This window comes from Dromaius novaehollandiae, chromosome 2 (genome assembly GCF_036370855.1).
Source record: "Dromaius novaehollandiae isolate bDroNov1 chromosome 2, bDroNov1.hap1, whole genome shotgun sequence".
NCBI classification, from domain to species: domain Eukaryota; kingdom Metazoa; phylum Chordata; class Aves; order Casuariiformes; family Dromaiidae; genus Dromaius; species Dromaius novaehollandiae.
This window is the reverse complement of record NC_088099.1, coordinates 145,287,456-145,304,242: the sequence shown is the minus strand read 5'-3', so window position 1 is coordinate 145,304,242 and position 16,787 is coordinate 145,287,456. Positions and strand designations below refer to the sequence as shown.

The following is a 16,787-nucleotide window of genomic DNA, read 5'->3' as shown; positions in this document are numbered from 1 at the left end:
CATGGTTTCCATGGGTATTGCTTATGGTGATTACATAAGAGTAATTGATCAAAGCTTTGGTGTTTTTTCTAATTAAGAGAATGCAGCTTGGTGTCAAAAGTTTGGGCACACTTCTGTCCGCAGGGCAGCAATGCCTGTCCAAGGAGGCTGCAGGTCAGCCTGAGCATGGGCCGCTCCAGAGACATGGCTGGGGCATGTGAGCTGCTAGCCAGGGCCAGCTGCCTCTGGCAATCCTGTCTGCACCCTCAGCTGCCCAGTTACAGCTGTGCGGGCTGGGCCGTTCTCTGTCACAAGTCCAAATTCAGGTTCAGACCCCTGGGAGCTGCCATAACTCACACCAATGACAACATTTTGACAGCTCTGCCCTCAGTCTTCCCGAGTCACCTGCAAGACTCAACCATCCATTTTTGGAAGTAAAGAACAAATGCAGAAACCAAACAAATCCCAACTGATGGTTTCAACAACTCTTTTTCTAAATAGATTTTAATACTCACCAGTTCTTTGCTAGCTCTCCGCAGCATCCTGAACCAGGATGTGCTTTGGTAAAAACTGTGAGTGAGTCTGTCAGTGTTGCAACATGAACATGGGAATATGGTTATATTTCCCCTAGTCCGAGCAGAAGATCTCAGCAGTCATTTTCAGGACCTTGCTCAGACAGGTTTAACTTTCGGGAAGTAAAAATAACAAAGACTCCACCAATAAATTTACATACAAATATCCTATTTCCTTAAACCATGAAAGGACTAAGTTTAACTATATAACAAATTAAACTGTATCTCTAGGGAGGCAGAAATCTCTAGTGTGCATCCTGCACAGTCTCTCCATCTAATTTTTCCTTTACAAATTTAGTCATTACCATATTTCATTAGTGACAGGCCTCTTGTGGTTTGGGCTTTAGGACTGCTAGAAGGCTGGCAGTAGGCATTAGTTGAGTCATTTGTATAGAAGAGTGCTGATAAATTGTGCTGGACTTCCTATATCAATTTAATCAGCATAGACTTTAAAGTTCAATGCCTTAGTGTCATTATAATAATCCAAGTTGATATTACATATAAAGTCTGATTAAAATATTTTATGCAGCTCTCTAAAATATGCTCTCTATAATATGCTAGTCTGAGCCTGCCTGGACCATTCTTTAACTTCTCATGAGTAATATCAAAAAAATAAGCCACAGAATTCCAGACTCAACCATCTTCTCCAGATTAAAGAACATAAAAACTTAATTGCTACTTCTGATCTGACTAATGTTCTCTCTATTGCAGTGCAGTATTTCAGATAGCAGCCAGCAACATATGCTTTAAGAAGCCACACAGGGTAGTAAGAAAGAATGATTTGTGCAGGGAAAGCATTTTCTTTTATTCCCCTATTATTTTTTAAGGTTGGTCAATAGCTTGAAGCATTAGGGCTTACATTTTGTTTTTTTAAGATGATTTGTAATATAGCTAAACACATACATTTTCTGAATAAACATCTAATCCTTTTCTGTATTCTTCCAACCTTTTGGCTTCAGTAATAATGTCTGATAATGAACTCCACTAGTAAATGGCATGAAGGATTTCCTTTCAACCTGTCTTCACATGGCCATGTTTCTGCTTCCCTTCAGAGTGTTATGCTTTCATTGGGGAAAAAGGTAACTAAATGTGGCTGGGCTTTCGTCCTTGTACCATTCATTTTTTTTTGTGTATCACTAACATATCTGTAGCTTGTCCCTACCCCCTGCGTTAGAGAGTAGATACATTTTAAGTAGCGTGAGGCAGAAGGCTTCCATAGCGGAGAAATGAAGCAAGAAGGATCTTCTCTGACAGCCAGAATTCTCCTGCTCCTTCTTTCCTTAGGAGTTCAAACCACTAAAGGACGTGTGCTCACATACAGCTCCTAGATCCTCACATACAGCTCCTAGATCCTATGCGCTCTGAGGCAGATGATGAATTGTTGTCATAAGATCTATAAAGAAACCTGGGCAGATAGGAGACAGCTTGTTCCTTCTCACACCATTTGCCTCCTATCCACAGTGGTCAGACAGCTGTCAAAATGTTATTCCTAAAATTGCATCCTTGTTTTCTTTTCAATTAGAATTAAAAACATATATGCTTTCCCTGACTGTTCAGTTAAAACCTGAATGTGAAAAGGTTGTTTTGTGCTGCAGGATTGTGTGTCCTCTTAATGGAAAAAAGTGTTCTTGTTTTTATTAATGTCTTCTATGTTAAACATTTCCCTGCAAGAAAATGCAAAGAACATGCCAAATGGGAAGCAAAAGATAAATGGAGCAGAGTTAAGGATGTTCAGATTACTTTAACTATACATATTCCATAAATTCTCACTTTTTTTAATAGTAATACTGACTTCAAATATCCAAGTAGTATAAAATAGTTACAGTAGTATAAGATACTTACTATACTAAACAGTAGTGTAGAATACTTAACTTAGGTTCAAGGCGCAAAAAAATTTAGGAGTGGGGTTTTGCTTCTGTAGCAGATGGATACTTACAGCCATGAAATTACTAAGAGATTTTTTGGAAGGGACAGAATATATGAGGTTTTGCTTGAGACTTTCTTCAGTTTTATTAAAAACATTTAGGATATCTTGCTAGCAAAAATAATGTAATAAGTGGTTTCCTTCAGTGATATCTCTGTAGAGGTAACAAACTAAATCCTCCAGTATTGTGGATTTTTACTGTCTGCTGTAATTGTATTTGCCAATTCAAAACATAGCCAAGGTTTAGGTGTTTTCATTAGCAATCCCAGAGATGGTCCACCCTTCGAAATCCTTGCAGAAATCTGCTCTTACTCACTGCTCAGTCACAACCATTTTTGTTCATAAACGCCATCTCCTCCTGCATCTGGTGAGTAATACTGTGTCAGGTAGAGGACTATAGACTCAACTATGGTGATGTTTATGGTAATTAGCCCCCTACATCGATCAATTTTAATTCACTAATACGGATTACAGAAAATTGAGGATGTTAATCCAGAATGACTGTTTTCATTAAATCTAACTTTTCATTATTTTCTATGTCATAGCAGCAAAGTTTCCTTTTCGAGTTTTCTGTTTTTCTTCCCTCATCTAAACAAATGGTTTTCCATCTACAGATTACTGGGGTGTTGTTGTCATTAAACCAAGTAACTCGGAACAGCTCTCTGGAGCTGTCGAGGACCCAGCTGGCCGGGAACACAGGCACGGGGTGGTGCTCCCCCGCAGCAGAGGTTTAAGGAAGGAGCTTCTGCTGATCTCTCGTGAGTTCAGTGAGGCTGAAAGCAGCCACAGAATTAAAAGTGTGCATAAATCTTTTCACCAAAGAGACAATGTACAGAATGTTGCATACATGGATCCAGGGACAAATTGAATTCTCAGTACAAATAAAACTAGTTCTTTCTTAGTTTTTCCTATAAATATAAGGACCTCTCTTCACCACATTGGAAACTGTTGAGAGAACTGTAATAGAATATTTGCGCACCAGACCCTGTGGTGTTTAATAGAAACATTGGTGTGTTTTTAATGCAACATGTCAAATTAAAGTGTGTTTAATATTTCCTCTTATAAACTGCTTTATCAGAGCCATTTTATTTCAACTCTTGCCTGTAAGCTAGACAGAACTGGCAAGAAATTTAGCTAACATAATTCCTGACAATTCTTTTAGTATTTATATACTTATATCTAAGTCACTGGCTTGAATGTTTCCCCCTTTTATTTTGAGTTAGGAAACAGAAAAAGATCTGTATTAATGATATGTTCTTAGGAGCTACTGGAACTAGTTTAATGTCAGATAAGAGGGGATAAATACCATGCAGTTCTGTGAAGAGTCTGAAATGATACTGTGTTTTTCATTTTCGCATCACCCGTTGATACACAGGTTCCTGACATCATCTTTCTCCTATGTTTTATCTCTGCGGGTCCCCATAGTTTACTGCTGATCGCTGAAGCAAATGATACGGCAAAGAAGACAATTAACTCTGCGGTGGCAGAGGTCTGAAATTTCAGTGCATTATATAGTTTATAAACTCTGGATGCTGCCTTCAAAACACTAGCAGAGCTCCCTGGGGTCAGACATAGCTGCCGAGCTCTAGGTCTGTATTGCTGCAGAAGTGAAAGCAGTAAGAGTGGCTGGTGGTACCAGTCCTGCTCTCAGCACAGGCAACCTTTCTCTTCTCATTCTCACATGTGGTTGGTGCTATTTAAAATATCTTGTAGTCAAATTTAAAATCATGTTTGATAAGACCAAAATAGGAAATCCAAGTAATGCTTCAATATTTGGACCAGCTGTCTCTTCCAGAATATTTCCTGTTGTACATAGTGGGAAAAATCCATTTTTCTCTTTTCATTAAACATTTTGGGCTCTGTGCAAAAGCATTGTGTTCTTTTCCTGCCCTACATTGACAAGAAGGTGTATGTATTTCATCTGTTTGCCAGAGCAGCAAGATTTTTTTCTTCCTGTATTAGGCAACAGGACAGTTGGGCACTTTTAGGAGTCTGTGTGAGAACTGTCTCCCATGTGCAGTCTCCTGTTAGGACACTCTTGGTGCCTCTCAAGAGCTATTTCTTCAGCCCGAGATCAGTCACCCTGTTTCACACCATTATCCGTAACAGCTTCACTCCCCTGTTTGTTTTTGTGCAGAACGCAGTGCTTTGCTGTAATACCATTTCGCATTTTTGTTCTCAGTCACATTTGTGCTAAGTAGTCCACAAACAGAGCCAAAGAGAGCAAGGCTTTGAGAAGGTAGCGTCATTTCACTTGTTCCTTTTCAGGGACCCTCCCAAAAAAGGGCTGAATTTGTCCTCTTAGAAAAATCTCATAGGGGAGCAGCAGGAACGGGGCTGCTCCCAAGGGGGACGAGCCGGGATGGGGGGGGGTGCCCTGTGCAGGCTGTGCTGGCACCGACGAGCACCGTGCCGTGGGGCTGAGCCGGGGGCTGGCAATGGGGTTCATCGATAGCCCCCAACACGGCACGCGCTGGACCAGGGCCAGGGGCCATCCAGCAGCCAAAGGGGATGGGGCCAGAGACAGGCCTGGAGACACGCTAAAATGTGCGTCTGAGAAGTCCACCCAGGAGCCGGGGCTGGAGCCAGCAATGCTGTGGCATCACAGGGTAGAGACTGAGGGCCCTGGGCTGGGCTGAAATGGGGGCCTGGGCCAGGGCAGGGTGGGGGAGCCTGGGGGGCAGCAGGGACGGTGGGGGCTGTCGGTGCCCGCAGTGCCCTGTCCTATCACTTTGGGCAGCACTATGGCCATAAGCAGTAGTAGGACCAGCTGGTCACCGTTCTGAGTTGAGTGGAAAATCTTGCATTTTATTCTCACTGGTGAACACCAACCTAATGCATGCTCTTGAACATATGTCCATTTTTCCATCTGTGAAAGGAGGACAACATGTCTCATAGGGGAGGCATAGGGATTAGTTTCTTCCTGAAACATTGCATAATGTTGATTAGTCATTACATTATTAGTTATTGAAGTAATATAAAATATCTTGAAGGAAATTGTGGCTCTATTGAGAAAATAGCAACATCTACTTTGCTTTTCCTATAACAGAGATTTCAACCCTCATACCAACTGCACATGTCAGCAGGGAATCACTTTATGCTCTTTTGCTTGATTATGTCTCCTAGGAAGATGCTACATCAGTAAGTTTTTAGACATACTAAATTTCTTTGTTAAAGCATTATTCAAAATGCTATAGTTGCATCACTTTCAAAACAAAAATCAAATACAATACATCCAACTGTGCACACCAGAAAGAAGTTGAGAGAATAAATACATGGTGTTTTTCATTTGCCCTGCTGACAGTACAGTTGGAAGGTGCTCAGAGACTATTATGAGGAGCTCAGGATAAAAAACTGATAGAAAGACAAGTGATGCACTAACGGCACTAGAGAGATTCCCGTTGACTGCAGGAGGTTTAGATCAAGTTTAGATCAAGCAAACATATCCTGTGTTTTAGAGAGAGGCACAAAGACTGTGCTGACAAACATATAATCTGAATCTGGACATATCCAAGTGGAGAAAGTAGAGTGCCTAGATCAGTGTTTTATGAATCTTTCTGTATCTGTACAAAAGATTAAACTTGTATGCCTTTAAAATATCAACATTATATACATTTGTAATTCCTGATTGCATGATTATTTTGAGTACTCCTCTTAAGTAACATTTATTTCTGGCATCTATCCTCTATCTTCCTACAAAAGAGTATAAAGCAATAACTGGATTGCAGTATAAAATTATAAACAATGTTACAAATTGAGAGGACTTATGGAATATAAGTTTGGATCTTGAAGATCATCTGATCCATCTTCAATGCCAAGACAAGACCATCTATGGCTACAGCATTCCCAACACAAAGTTATCTAACTGTTCTATAAAAAAATGCAGTGGTGAAGACTCCCTAACACCCCTAGACAATCTTTTCTACTGCCTGGTTATTCTTATTGCTCTGCAAGTTGTCTAACCTAAATCTCCCTTTGCTGTAATTTATTTTGCTCACCTCCCAGTGTATCTGGAGAAGTGTTTATTACCTTCTTCTTTTCTTTGCCTTCCTGCATATGAAAGACTCCATCATCTCTCCATCTCCCTCCATCTAATCTTCACTGGACTAAACAACTGCAGTTTTTTTCTCCACCAGTCATGCTTTTTGGAAGCCCGATGACCTCTGTTCTTGTGGTCAGATCCTCCCCAGGGTCTTTCTTGGTAAGTTCCTGAAGCCCTGTGAAGGGGACGCCGTGGTCCTGCAGAGGGAAGGGTGCCCTGCAAGCCTAACGCCCGTGTTCCTGCCGTACTGCCCAGCATGACGCAGCAGCAGAGAGGAGCTAACAAGATGGCACTGAGTCACGGTCAGAGTCTATTCACTGTCATACCCAGACCCCCTTTTTGAAGAACTGTTACCTATCCAGTTATTTTTCCTCTTGTACGTCTGCAGTTGTTTGTCACAAATGCAATGCTTTGCACATGTCCTTACAGAATTATGCTCTATTTATCTCAGGCTTCTGCTATAGTTTATCAAAATCTTTTTAATCGCGTCTCCTAAAGTGCTTACAGCTTGGCATTGGCTGCAAAATAAATGAAGATACAAGTCACAAGTGACAGTACTGAGTATTTCTACAATACTGGAGAACATCAGAACTTTTCTTTCATTACAACTGCCTACCTGGCTGAGCACTCACCTGTCTGCACTTTCAACCCAGGGATATTTTCCTAGCTCACGTATGAGAATCTCATAAAGGATAATGTCAAAAGCCCTACTAAGATGGAAAGAAATGATATCTGCCAGTTTTCTGCTGTCTGTAAGGCCCGTTAGCCTGTCAGAGAAGGAGGATAGGATGGTTTAACATGGTTTGTCCTTGACAAATCCATGCTGGTTGTTGCTTCTGACCATACCAGTTCTGAGTGCCATCAAGGAGACTGATTGATTATTTGTTCTTGGGCTCCTTTATTCTTAAATCTCACAATCTAGCAAGCAATTCTTTGCGTGGCCTTTCTTCTTTTTAAAGGCCCACACTGTGCTTGCCCTTTCCATGTCTTGTGAATCTGGTCTATTCTCAACTGTTTTTCAAAGATCATTGCTAACAGAGCTGAAATTGGCTGGACTTGATGGAATTTACCCATCAAAAAACATGTATCTTACCCGAGATAGCCTGTTAATGTCTTATTATAGCCTGTGTTCTTACCCCTTTTTGCTGCTGTTAGTAACCTGTGGTCAGGTTGGGATTACTTTGAAATGAGAACCGAAGCAATAAAAATCCAGCTTTCCCAGCATACTCTATAATCAGCTTTTATTTAATAGTTTTCCTGTTGATCAGTCCTGGAGAATAATCTTTTAGCCAGGTTTTGTTGTTTCATACTGAGCAATCTTTTTTTCTACAATTAGTCCTACTCACCTCAATGTGATATGAGCATTTTGTTCAGATCTGTTTTAAAATACAGCTCTTGGCTACCTCTGCATTCCTCTAATGTCTGATACTTGGCAATTAGTTTCTACGAATTTTCTCACTCTATATTATTTTCTTGCTTTTTGTTCACTTACTTATTGCATCTCATATACAAAGTCTTAGTGTATGTGAATTTCTGTCTGTGGCATGTGACATAGGAAAATGTGCATGTGACATTGGGCTAATATTGCCACCTACTCCTGTCTCCCTGGGCCTCCTGATTTAGGAGGTTCATGTGAATCAGCTTGTCTCCCACAGCCTCTCTTAAAATTCAGTCTCTTCCAGCAAATCAGCTCCTCTCTGATCATCTAGCAATTTAACAGGACATGTCATCAGTTCCAGCTCTGCCATGCTAATAATCGTTGACTACAGTGCTCATTTATAATAATCTCGGAGTGATTATTTTTTAGTTGATACCAGTTTTTGTAACAGAAAAAACTGAAATGGATGTTTTAGCATGTTTTACAATCTGAAAGAGCAGTGGTAACTTGTCCGATGTTGTGGGGAGGGAGTCTGAAGGAAAAGGGGTAACCTATGCTGTGTTTCATTCTCCTGCCACTTGGGGAAGAAATATATCCTGTTTATGCAAACTAATTAAAGTGTCAGTTAAATACTTACAATTTTGCAGTCAAAACACAACCTCTGCTATAGTTAGCATAGCCTGCGGTGGGCATATCTTTTCCAGAGTGTTTTCACTGTGTACTTCCATACCCTGACCCTTTTCCTTCTTCCTCTCTGTAGGTTATCAATTCGGTGGTATTGCTGATCCTGCTGAGCGCCCTGACCGATCCTGACCAGTACCACTTAACGACTGCTGAGTTAGGGGGCGAATTTGAATTTATGGATGATGCCAGTAAGTACATAATATTTAACTATTAGCACTCATTGCTCTCCAGCATTTATGTAGCTATTCTATAATTTCAGTAATTATTATACTTTAATTATTTCATCAGCTCGGTGTCTTATAGTTACATTTTTATTGTGAAAGGTATATTTATGGCACAGTTCAAAAAGGTTGCCTATTAGTAACCTTGTCTGTTATATTAGTAATCTTATCTGACTAGGTGAGGACAGAGCCTTGACATCTCCTTGACATGGAGATGTTATCCCTTAAGTGATGCTGGAACCTCCCAGTGGGATTTTGCGGGATACAGGGTGATGTGGAGTCTCTGGACCTCCATGCAGCGTGTCCTTTAGTGCCTGTACATGCATAAAGATACATGCTGCTATTTATATAATTGTCTGAAAGTGTTCATTCCCATTGCGCATATTTACGCACCCCTCATGTGCATATGGCATGACTTGTGCAAGCCTGTTGTAACAGATGCAAGAATAAATATTAACAGTATAGTCATAGATGTGTTAGCAATAATACAGAGCTGCTTCCTTTGCTTGCCAAAGGATGTAGCAAAGCTTCAGTACAGTTTCAGGGAAGGGTGATTTAGGCTCATCTGTGTCTCCAACAGAAACTTCCCATCTCTTGTGAGGAAAAATACTTCTTTCTTCCATGACTGTTTTAAATGATTTGATGGTGCTTTGGTTTGTTTGCTTGTTTGTCTGTTTTAAATTTTTGAGTAGTATCTAGAAAATTTTCTCCTCTCTGTGATTTTGATAAAAATGCCTGTTTATCTGCAGTTTTGCTTGTAAGACTGATACAATCAACACTATAATCTGAAATAAGGTCTCATACTAGTTATAGCGATATCTTGCTGCTCAGAATGACACACATCCACAGCAAAAGGTTTTAAGTCCTTTCATTATTCCCACTAAAGTCCATAAAAATATCAGCAGGAGAAGGAACAGCTCCACACATGAGAAAAATAATTATGACCATGGTGTGTCAGAGCTCCTGGACATCAGTTGAGGGATAACTTGAGGGCATAGGGGCAATTGCTACTTTACTTGTCTTGATTGAAAGCAACTACAACTTCTGAGTAAAAATCTTTTTATATAACTGGGTTTAAGAAAGTAAGGACCGTAGTAGATACAGATGGGCTCCTAGCTGCTTCTGACATATTAAAACTGACTGCCTTGTCCTAATTCTCAGAGATTAACCTTGGTAATGACTGTCTGTCAGTGTGGTTTTATATAGCCGACATCAGAGGCCTGCCAGTGCCCAAGGCTTTAAAATAGTAATTCTGTTTTGTAATGCTATAGCTGTCAGATCAAGTACATTGGGGATTTCCATCTACATTTGAAAATTGTATTTTCTGTATTTTTTATTGAGGCTTCTGAAGTGAACCCTGAAAGACAGTAAAAGGATGGCCTGTGGGCCAAGCAACCTCATTTCCATTTGGTAAAGGGAACATTTGCCAGGCAGTTAAATTACGAATGAACATCTGAATTAATGTCTCCTTTTATTCTTTGACTCCCTCGGGTTTAATGCCTTACTGAGTAAAGGCAGCTGAATCGGGCTACTGGCTTTTCTAGCTACTGGAAATAGTTGGCAAGAGAGAATTAGTTTTGGGGTTTTTTTACAGTATGATCACATTTGTTCAAATCTAAGGAAGCATTTTCTTTTTGAGATAAAACATCAGACAGATTTTCACAGGTTCTTCTCTTGTCCTGTTTTTATTTGTCTTTCTCTGAAGAAATGTTTCCTAGGTTCGTTACGTGTGCTGACATTCTTACATGAAACCATGTACGCAAAATACAGTAAGTTAAGACTACAGGATACATCAATGTCAATGCAGGTCTCAAAGTTGTTAACAATATGCACTTGTGCTGACAAATAATAATGACAGAAAGATTAGTAGCCATTATTCTCAATACTGTTCTACCAATAGCAAACAAAAAAAAATAGACACAGACTTTGCATGCTAAATTGTTACTCCCTTTCCAGATAGGCTCTTTAACATAACATTTGAAAATATCAGCTGAAAATAAACTTATCAACTGATAGTGGAATTATGGCTCACATGAAGTTAATGACAGATTTGTCTTTGACTTGCAAGAAACCAGGATTCCCTTAATATTTATATTCATATTTATTTGTAAGTATGCACAGGCCTGGTTTATGGAGTATTTTCAAACTTCTGTTACTGCAGTGGGAAAAGGTCCTGTCACATGCAGAGAAGCAGAGCCAGTCTGGTGCAAAATGTCTGAAAATGCCAATGTAGCATCAGTTCTTCTGCAAATGACTTCTTATCCATAATTTCAGGATTTAGCATGGTTCCTATGGCATTACCATAGGGTCTGCAATGACTGTTCTACTAAGCAGAGGAAGTATTTACCTGAGCACTTACAAACAGCTGTAAATTATAGCTTATGCCTTCTCTTTTAGAAAGCGAACAATGGCAAAAAAAAAAAAAAAAAAACCTGCCAAGATTTGCCATGTGGCAGATGGATGTACTGGGAGGACACCGGTGTGTGTGGTTTGGCTGACTCACATCTGGGAACCAAGGAAAACTCTAGGCTTTCTACTCTACTGGATATTCCACTGAGTCCAGTTAGTCTCATTTTTATTTTTACTATTTCCTTAGGGCCTGAGGGAGTTTATGAACTAGAAGCTGGACTAGGAAACACTAGAAATGTGTTAGCTGCCCAGTGTAATACCTCTGCTATTAAAAGATTTTAATAATCTCTGTGCAGAAGATGGAAAAGCCCTATAAATCATCTTGACTTTCCTGAGGGTTTCACCTGAGACTCCTGCTCAGCTTGCCCAGATATGCAGACTGTGATCCTGACATTTTAACAGCCCAGCAGATGTGCTGCTTGTTTTTATTTACTACCTCCACAGTGTCGCAGATGTATGTAATGCTTCAAAAACCATATGAAAACTAGGACAGAAATTCTCTGTGTGCCCTGCAGAAACTGATGGGAGTTTCAATCCCAGCGTTAGTGAATGGGGCCAAAATCAGCCTGTGTCCCTGCCCAGGGACACGTGAACGAGACGAATGAGGGGATTGTGCAGAGCCCAGAGGAATGAAAGGCAGGGTACGTTGATTGATGGTCTCTTTGGAGAATGTGACATGCATCTGGGACCTAAAAAGATTAATTCGAATAGAAATAAGGAAGCCTACAGATAGCAGGCTTGGATTTCTGTTGGGGATGAAGGCAAATTGTAGGGCATGTACCTTTTTGCCCCCCTCCATCAGCATCTCCAATGTAGCATAAGCCCCATGACATGGGGGGAGGAAAAAACGAAATCTCTGCCCAGCTTAGCCTGTTCAGGGCTGCATCTTCCTGTCTAGCCTCATGCTCTGGAGGAAATGAGCTAGGCTCAAAGGTAAGGAAAGCTCTTTCCTTCCCACTGGCCTCCCTCCTGTCCTGGAGAGAAAACGCCACTGACGCATGGCTTGCTCCGGGGCACCAATGCCATTAGGCCCACGGCCGCCAGGAGGAGAGGCACAGAGCTCACACAGTTGCTTGGAGGATACACCAAGCAAATAAATAATCCTTAGCTAGCTGGAAAGAAACCAGGCTACTGGGTAAATAAGGCTGGAGGGGTCAAAACTGCCTGAAGAATGTAGGCTGCTGATCAGGAGCTTTTTAGCCTCTGCCATAGGAGCTACGAGCCAGCAATGAACTCCAGGGCTGGGGAAGGCGATGAGCTGGAGATGTGATGTCTCTGTCACTCTGTGCTGGTCCCAGCTTGGGGACTGGCCCCCTGGCTGCTGCTTGCTGCTTGCCCACTGCCGCGGCAGCCACCACCAGCCTCCTCGGGGAGAGGCGCAGGGAGGAAGGCAGCTCTTGCAGGCAGGGAAACGCATCTGCAAGAGGGGCCGGTAGGGAACTCCTGCGGTGGGATGCCTCCTGTGTTGGCCTCGATGGGATGCTCGCACTGCTGGTGGGGTGCTCTCAGCCTTGCTCTCCCACCTCTCCGTCAGGTCCTGCTCCCAGGCTTGCGCTGCCTGGGTGTATTGAGCTGCTCCATGCAAGTCAGTGTGACATGGCAGGAGCTCTGCCCAACACCAGCAGCACCTTCTCCCTGGTGTAGGAAGCAGGAGTCCTCACAGGCAAGAAGGTATGATCTCACTGCAAAATGTAAGAGGAAAAAAATCCAACTGGTTTCTTTAGAACAAAACAAAAAACTCAAAAAGCCATCAAAAACAGCAGGGTATGGAAATACTGTGTTAGTCCAAATAGAGTTCTTCTAGTCATGAATACCGTGGAAAGTACAGCAAGACTAGTTGCTACAAAAAAAAGCACACACCCCTGTCAGCTTCTCAGTTAGTATGCTGCATATCTAATTTCATTCTCATTAATTTAAGCAAACACAGCTCAATAAACCCAGTGAAGTCTTAAATGAGAAGGAACCAGCTTGAGCCAAGCAGGACCTGGCATGGCAGAGCACAGCTAGAGAGGCAGAAAATACTGGGAGCATGAGTGTGTCAGATCAAAGCCTGAATGTCAAGTTTATAACAATTTACTAGGCTCTGGCTTCGAACCAGTACTGCCGTGATCATAAGCAAAGCAAGGCCTGTAACTCTGCTGCATCTGCCATCACTGACAATGAAAGCAGCTTCCCCTTGGAGACAGTGAATAGGTGACTGGGGTTAAGAATGGATGGAATAAATAAATGAGCAGTACCTTCAAACTGATGACTTAAAATAACACAATTGATCCAAGAGTATCTTTATCAGGAGCTTCTGTTGGGTTAGTGGCTGTTTCCATTCTTTTCTTTCATTATCTTGATTGTACCTGGTCTATTCAAAATCATTTTGATTTCACATGATGCCTATGGGGCAATCAGAGTAACTGACAGCATAAATAGGAGTGAGGGGAGACTGTGGTAGCTTTTGTTAGCACAGGCTTGTTTTTTAGGTGCTTCTCTCTCTTGAGGACAGAATTCAGCTTACCTATAATAGGCAAACAGCACAGCTATTACAGCACCTAAAAAGCCAGAGACTAGTCATGGCAATATAACTCAGATGCCTAAGCTGCCTATCAGTATTCCCTATACAATCAAAGAGGAGAAGGAGGTTCCTCCAAAGAGCAATTTGGCATGCACTAATGAGGTGTCAGCCCCTTCTGAATCACAAGCAGGGACCCTAGATGCCTTTATATGGCAGTTCCCAGCATCCACAAAATAAGCTGCTTAAAGCCACCTGGTAGGAAACATTGAGTGCTGGGCTGCAGCTAAACTCAGGGCTGAGTGCTGGGTGCCTCTGTCCTGGATGAGATTTGACAGTGGCACAAATTATTTATTTTGATAATAATGCAAAGATTCAAGTGTATGCACTGTGGCTAACAGCCAGGCCCTTTGAGGTTCACTGCAGGCTTGAGGGCACCTACAAAGAACCACATTTTGCTGCAACCAAAGAGGCATCCCTTAGCTATGGGATGCTTCTCATCATGTACTAGAATTCATATTTAGATGGCATGGCAGCTCTGTGATCAAATGGAGGCATTTTAGCACCTTACATGCCTCCAGGCAATGATGGGTAGTAAACTGTCTGAATACCTGTCTTGCACTTCAGTGTGACCCAATTCTACCTGATGCTTCATCAGGGAAGGTAGTTTAAATGCACCTGGTAACAGAGCTGTAAGCAGCAGACATCTCACGGGCCAGCTGGGAATTCTAGAGATTATGTCCCATATATCTTGCATCCTCTTTTCTCTTTGTACACTGTCTTAGCCTCTGAAAAGTAGATGCAGTGTTTGGTGGCATCCCCAAATAATGCAACGTCAGGCTCAGAAATACAGTCTTTCTTCTGGCATTCTGACTATAGCCAGTAATAGTATCCAGGGAAGTCTATAGGAAAAGGCCAAACATCGTTTTTCCCCCAGGATCTCCTTCCAGCAGTTCATAGGAACTCCTAAAATGTACTGAGAAGTTAATTGAAAGCTCAGTGGCCATAGAAGAAAAAGATAGGGCTCCTGTAATTGTTCCAATCAAAACCTTAAAGAGTATTTTGCTTCTTATACTACTTTACCTTTCCGGACAGTCATGCATTTATATTATTAATAAACAGTATAACTCTGTAGTATTCTCAGTTGAAATTAAAGTTTTCAGGATTTCTACTCTAAGATACCTCTTCCTGCCTTGTCCAGTTTTTCTTTTAAAAATTCCTTTCTGCTTTTCTGAAGATTTTAGAGATATGTGAGCAATGGTGCACAGAAGCTATTAGTGCAAAAACAAGCTATGGTGTTTGTTCTCTGTTTGTTTGTTTCCAGACCCATTTTAGCTTGGCCATCCTTTGGGTTAGTCACAGAGTAAGAGTGGTGATAATGAGAAGATCCCAGTCTTGCTAAGGTTAATTTGAACTTAGCTATTTAGTTCAATAGGGACATCACTTTTAAGGCTGTGAATTTGTTTACACTGAGAGACATGTCCACAACAGTGGTCGAAGATGTGACAGTAGTTCCTGCTGACCCACATGAGTTGTGCTGATACTGGGAGCCGTGTCACAGCAGGCAAAGTTTGGTGCAGGATGTAGATGTACCGGAAGGGGTGGGTAATAATAGCCAGGCCACTGGCTCCTGCTGAGCCTCATGTGGGTCTGGCAAGCTCAGATTTATCTGCTGCGGTCACCTTTTCACTACAGTTCAGACACTTTGTGGATACATATGTCATCATCACAGGCAAAATAGTCTTCTAGTCAAGTCTTCCCCTGACTATTGAAAGTCCTCAGAAAAATGAAAATATTCACAGCATCTCCTCAGCCTGGTAGAGGCTGCAGATGCTTGTGCAGTGTGATGTGTTCATCAGATGCTGCTCTTTGTTTCTCATTTTGTTTGGGAGGTTTCCCACAGGAGCCAGAGGTTTCATCCAGTGTAGGCTGAATGATCTGCTTGCCCCCATCTCCACCTCACTGGACCATCTTGCTCTTCAAGATGCACTGCACTAGGCAGATGGCAAAATAACAGAACTGAGCTCTGTATTTATCTGCAATCATTTTGATCTGTTTTTCTTCCAGATATGTGCATAGCTACGGCAATTTCTCTCCTTATGATTCTGATCTGTGCAATGGCTACATATGGAGCATATAAGGTAATTCATTATAGTCAGTAAAGGCATGAATCAAGCGACTTATAACTGTAGAAACAAAATTAAGAAAACTACTTCCTAACGATTTCTTGTTTAGTTGTTGTGTAGTTGAAAACAGTGAAATAAACAAGAGAGAGAACTGATTGTTTAAATCCGTGGTATCTCGCAGTCCCATGCTGATGGCAGGAAGACTGCCCAGTTATGTTTACTGTCAACAGTTTCAAATATGAGTAAGCTCTGGGGAAGCTGTGATTTCAGAGAACTGAATCTTGTTCCTATAAAAGTTAAGGGAATTTTTTCCCATTCACCTCCCAGCCTGAGGTTCATACTGATACTAATCCCATTAATTAAAGAAAAAAAAAAAAAGGCTGATGTCCAAGAAAGTGAGGGCGGTGTTATGTGGTTTCTACATGTCACAGTTAAACGAGTCACGGGACATACACTGTCCATATTGTAGCAGTTTAGCAGCCAAGTTGGCCTGGCCAACTCTTTTGGCTGAATGTCATGTTTCCTTTAGCTCATTTAAACAGTTATTTTCTGTTATGGTTTCATGAAATGTAACACTGAATTCTGTCAAATATTCTTTAGATTTTAGTGCAGAAAGTAATATCTCCTTTTTTAACTTGTGGCTGATGAGTTTTATTTTATTTCTTTTTTAGCAACATGCAGCTTGGATCATTCCTTTCTTCTGTTACCAGATCTTTGACTTTGCTCTCAACACATTGGTTGCCATCAGCATACTTGTCTATCCCAGCACAATTCAGGACTACCTCCGCCAGCTGGTAAATCAATTGATGTTCACAAGTGTTTTGAGGCTTTAGGGAAAAATGAAAAGATGCACAGTTTGTCCTTTATTTCCAGCCAACACTTTACTGTTGACTTCCTATGCAGTCCTTGAAAAGTCCTCTCAGTCTGAGCTTGCTTGTCTGTATTCAGCCTC

At 41.4% G+C, this 16,787-nt stretch overlaps 1 protein-coding gene across 2 annotated transcripts in view; it reads left to right on the top strand.

The window, feature by feature from the left end:
* Positions 1-16,787, top strand: part of LAPTM4B (lysosomal protein transmembrane 4 beta) — a 64,033-nt gene that overhangs the window by 8,314 nt on the left and 38,932 nt on the right. For both annotated transcript variants that reach the window (XM_026099826.2, XM_026099827.2), the window contains exons 2-4: positions 8,656-8,767; positions 15,777-15,850; positions 16,507-16,629. In XM_026099826.2, the coding sequence (XP_025955611.1) occupies positions 8,656-8,767; positions 15,777-15,850; positions 16,507-16,629 (309 nt within the window). The remainder of the gene's footprint in view (positions 1-8,655; positions 8,768-15,776; positions 15,851-16,506; positions 16,630-16,787) is intronic.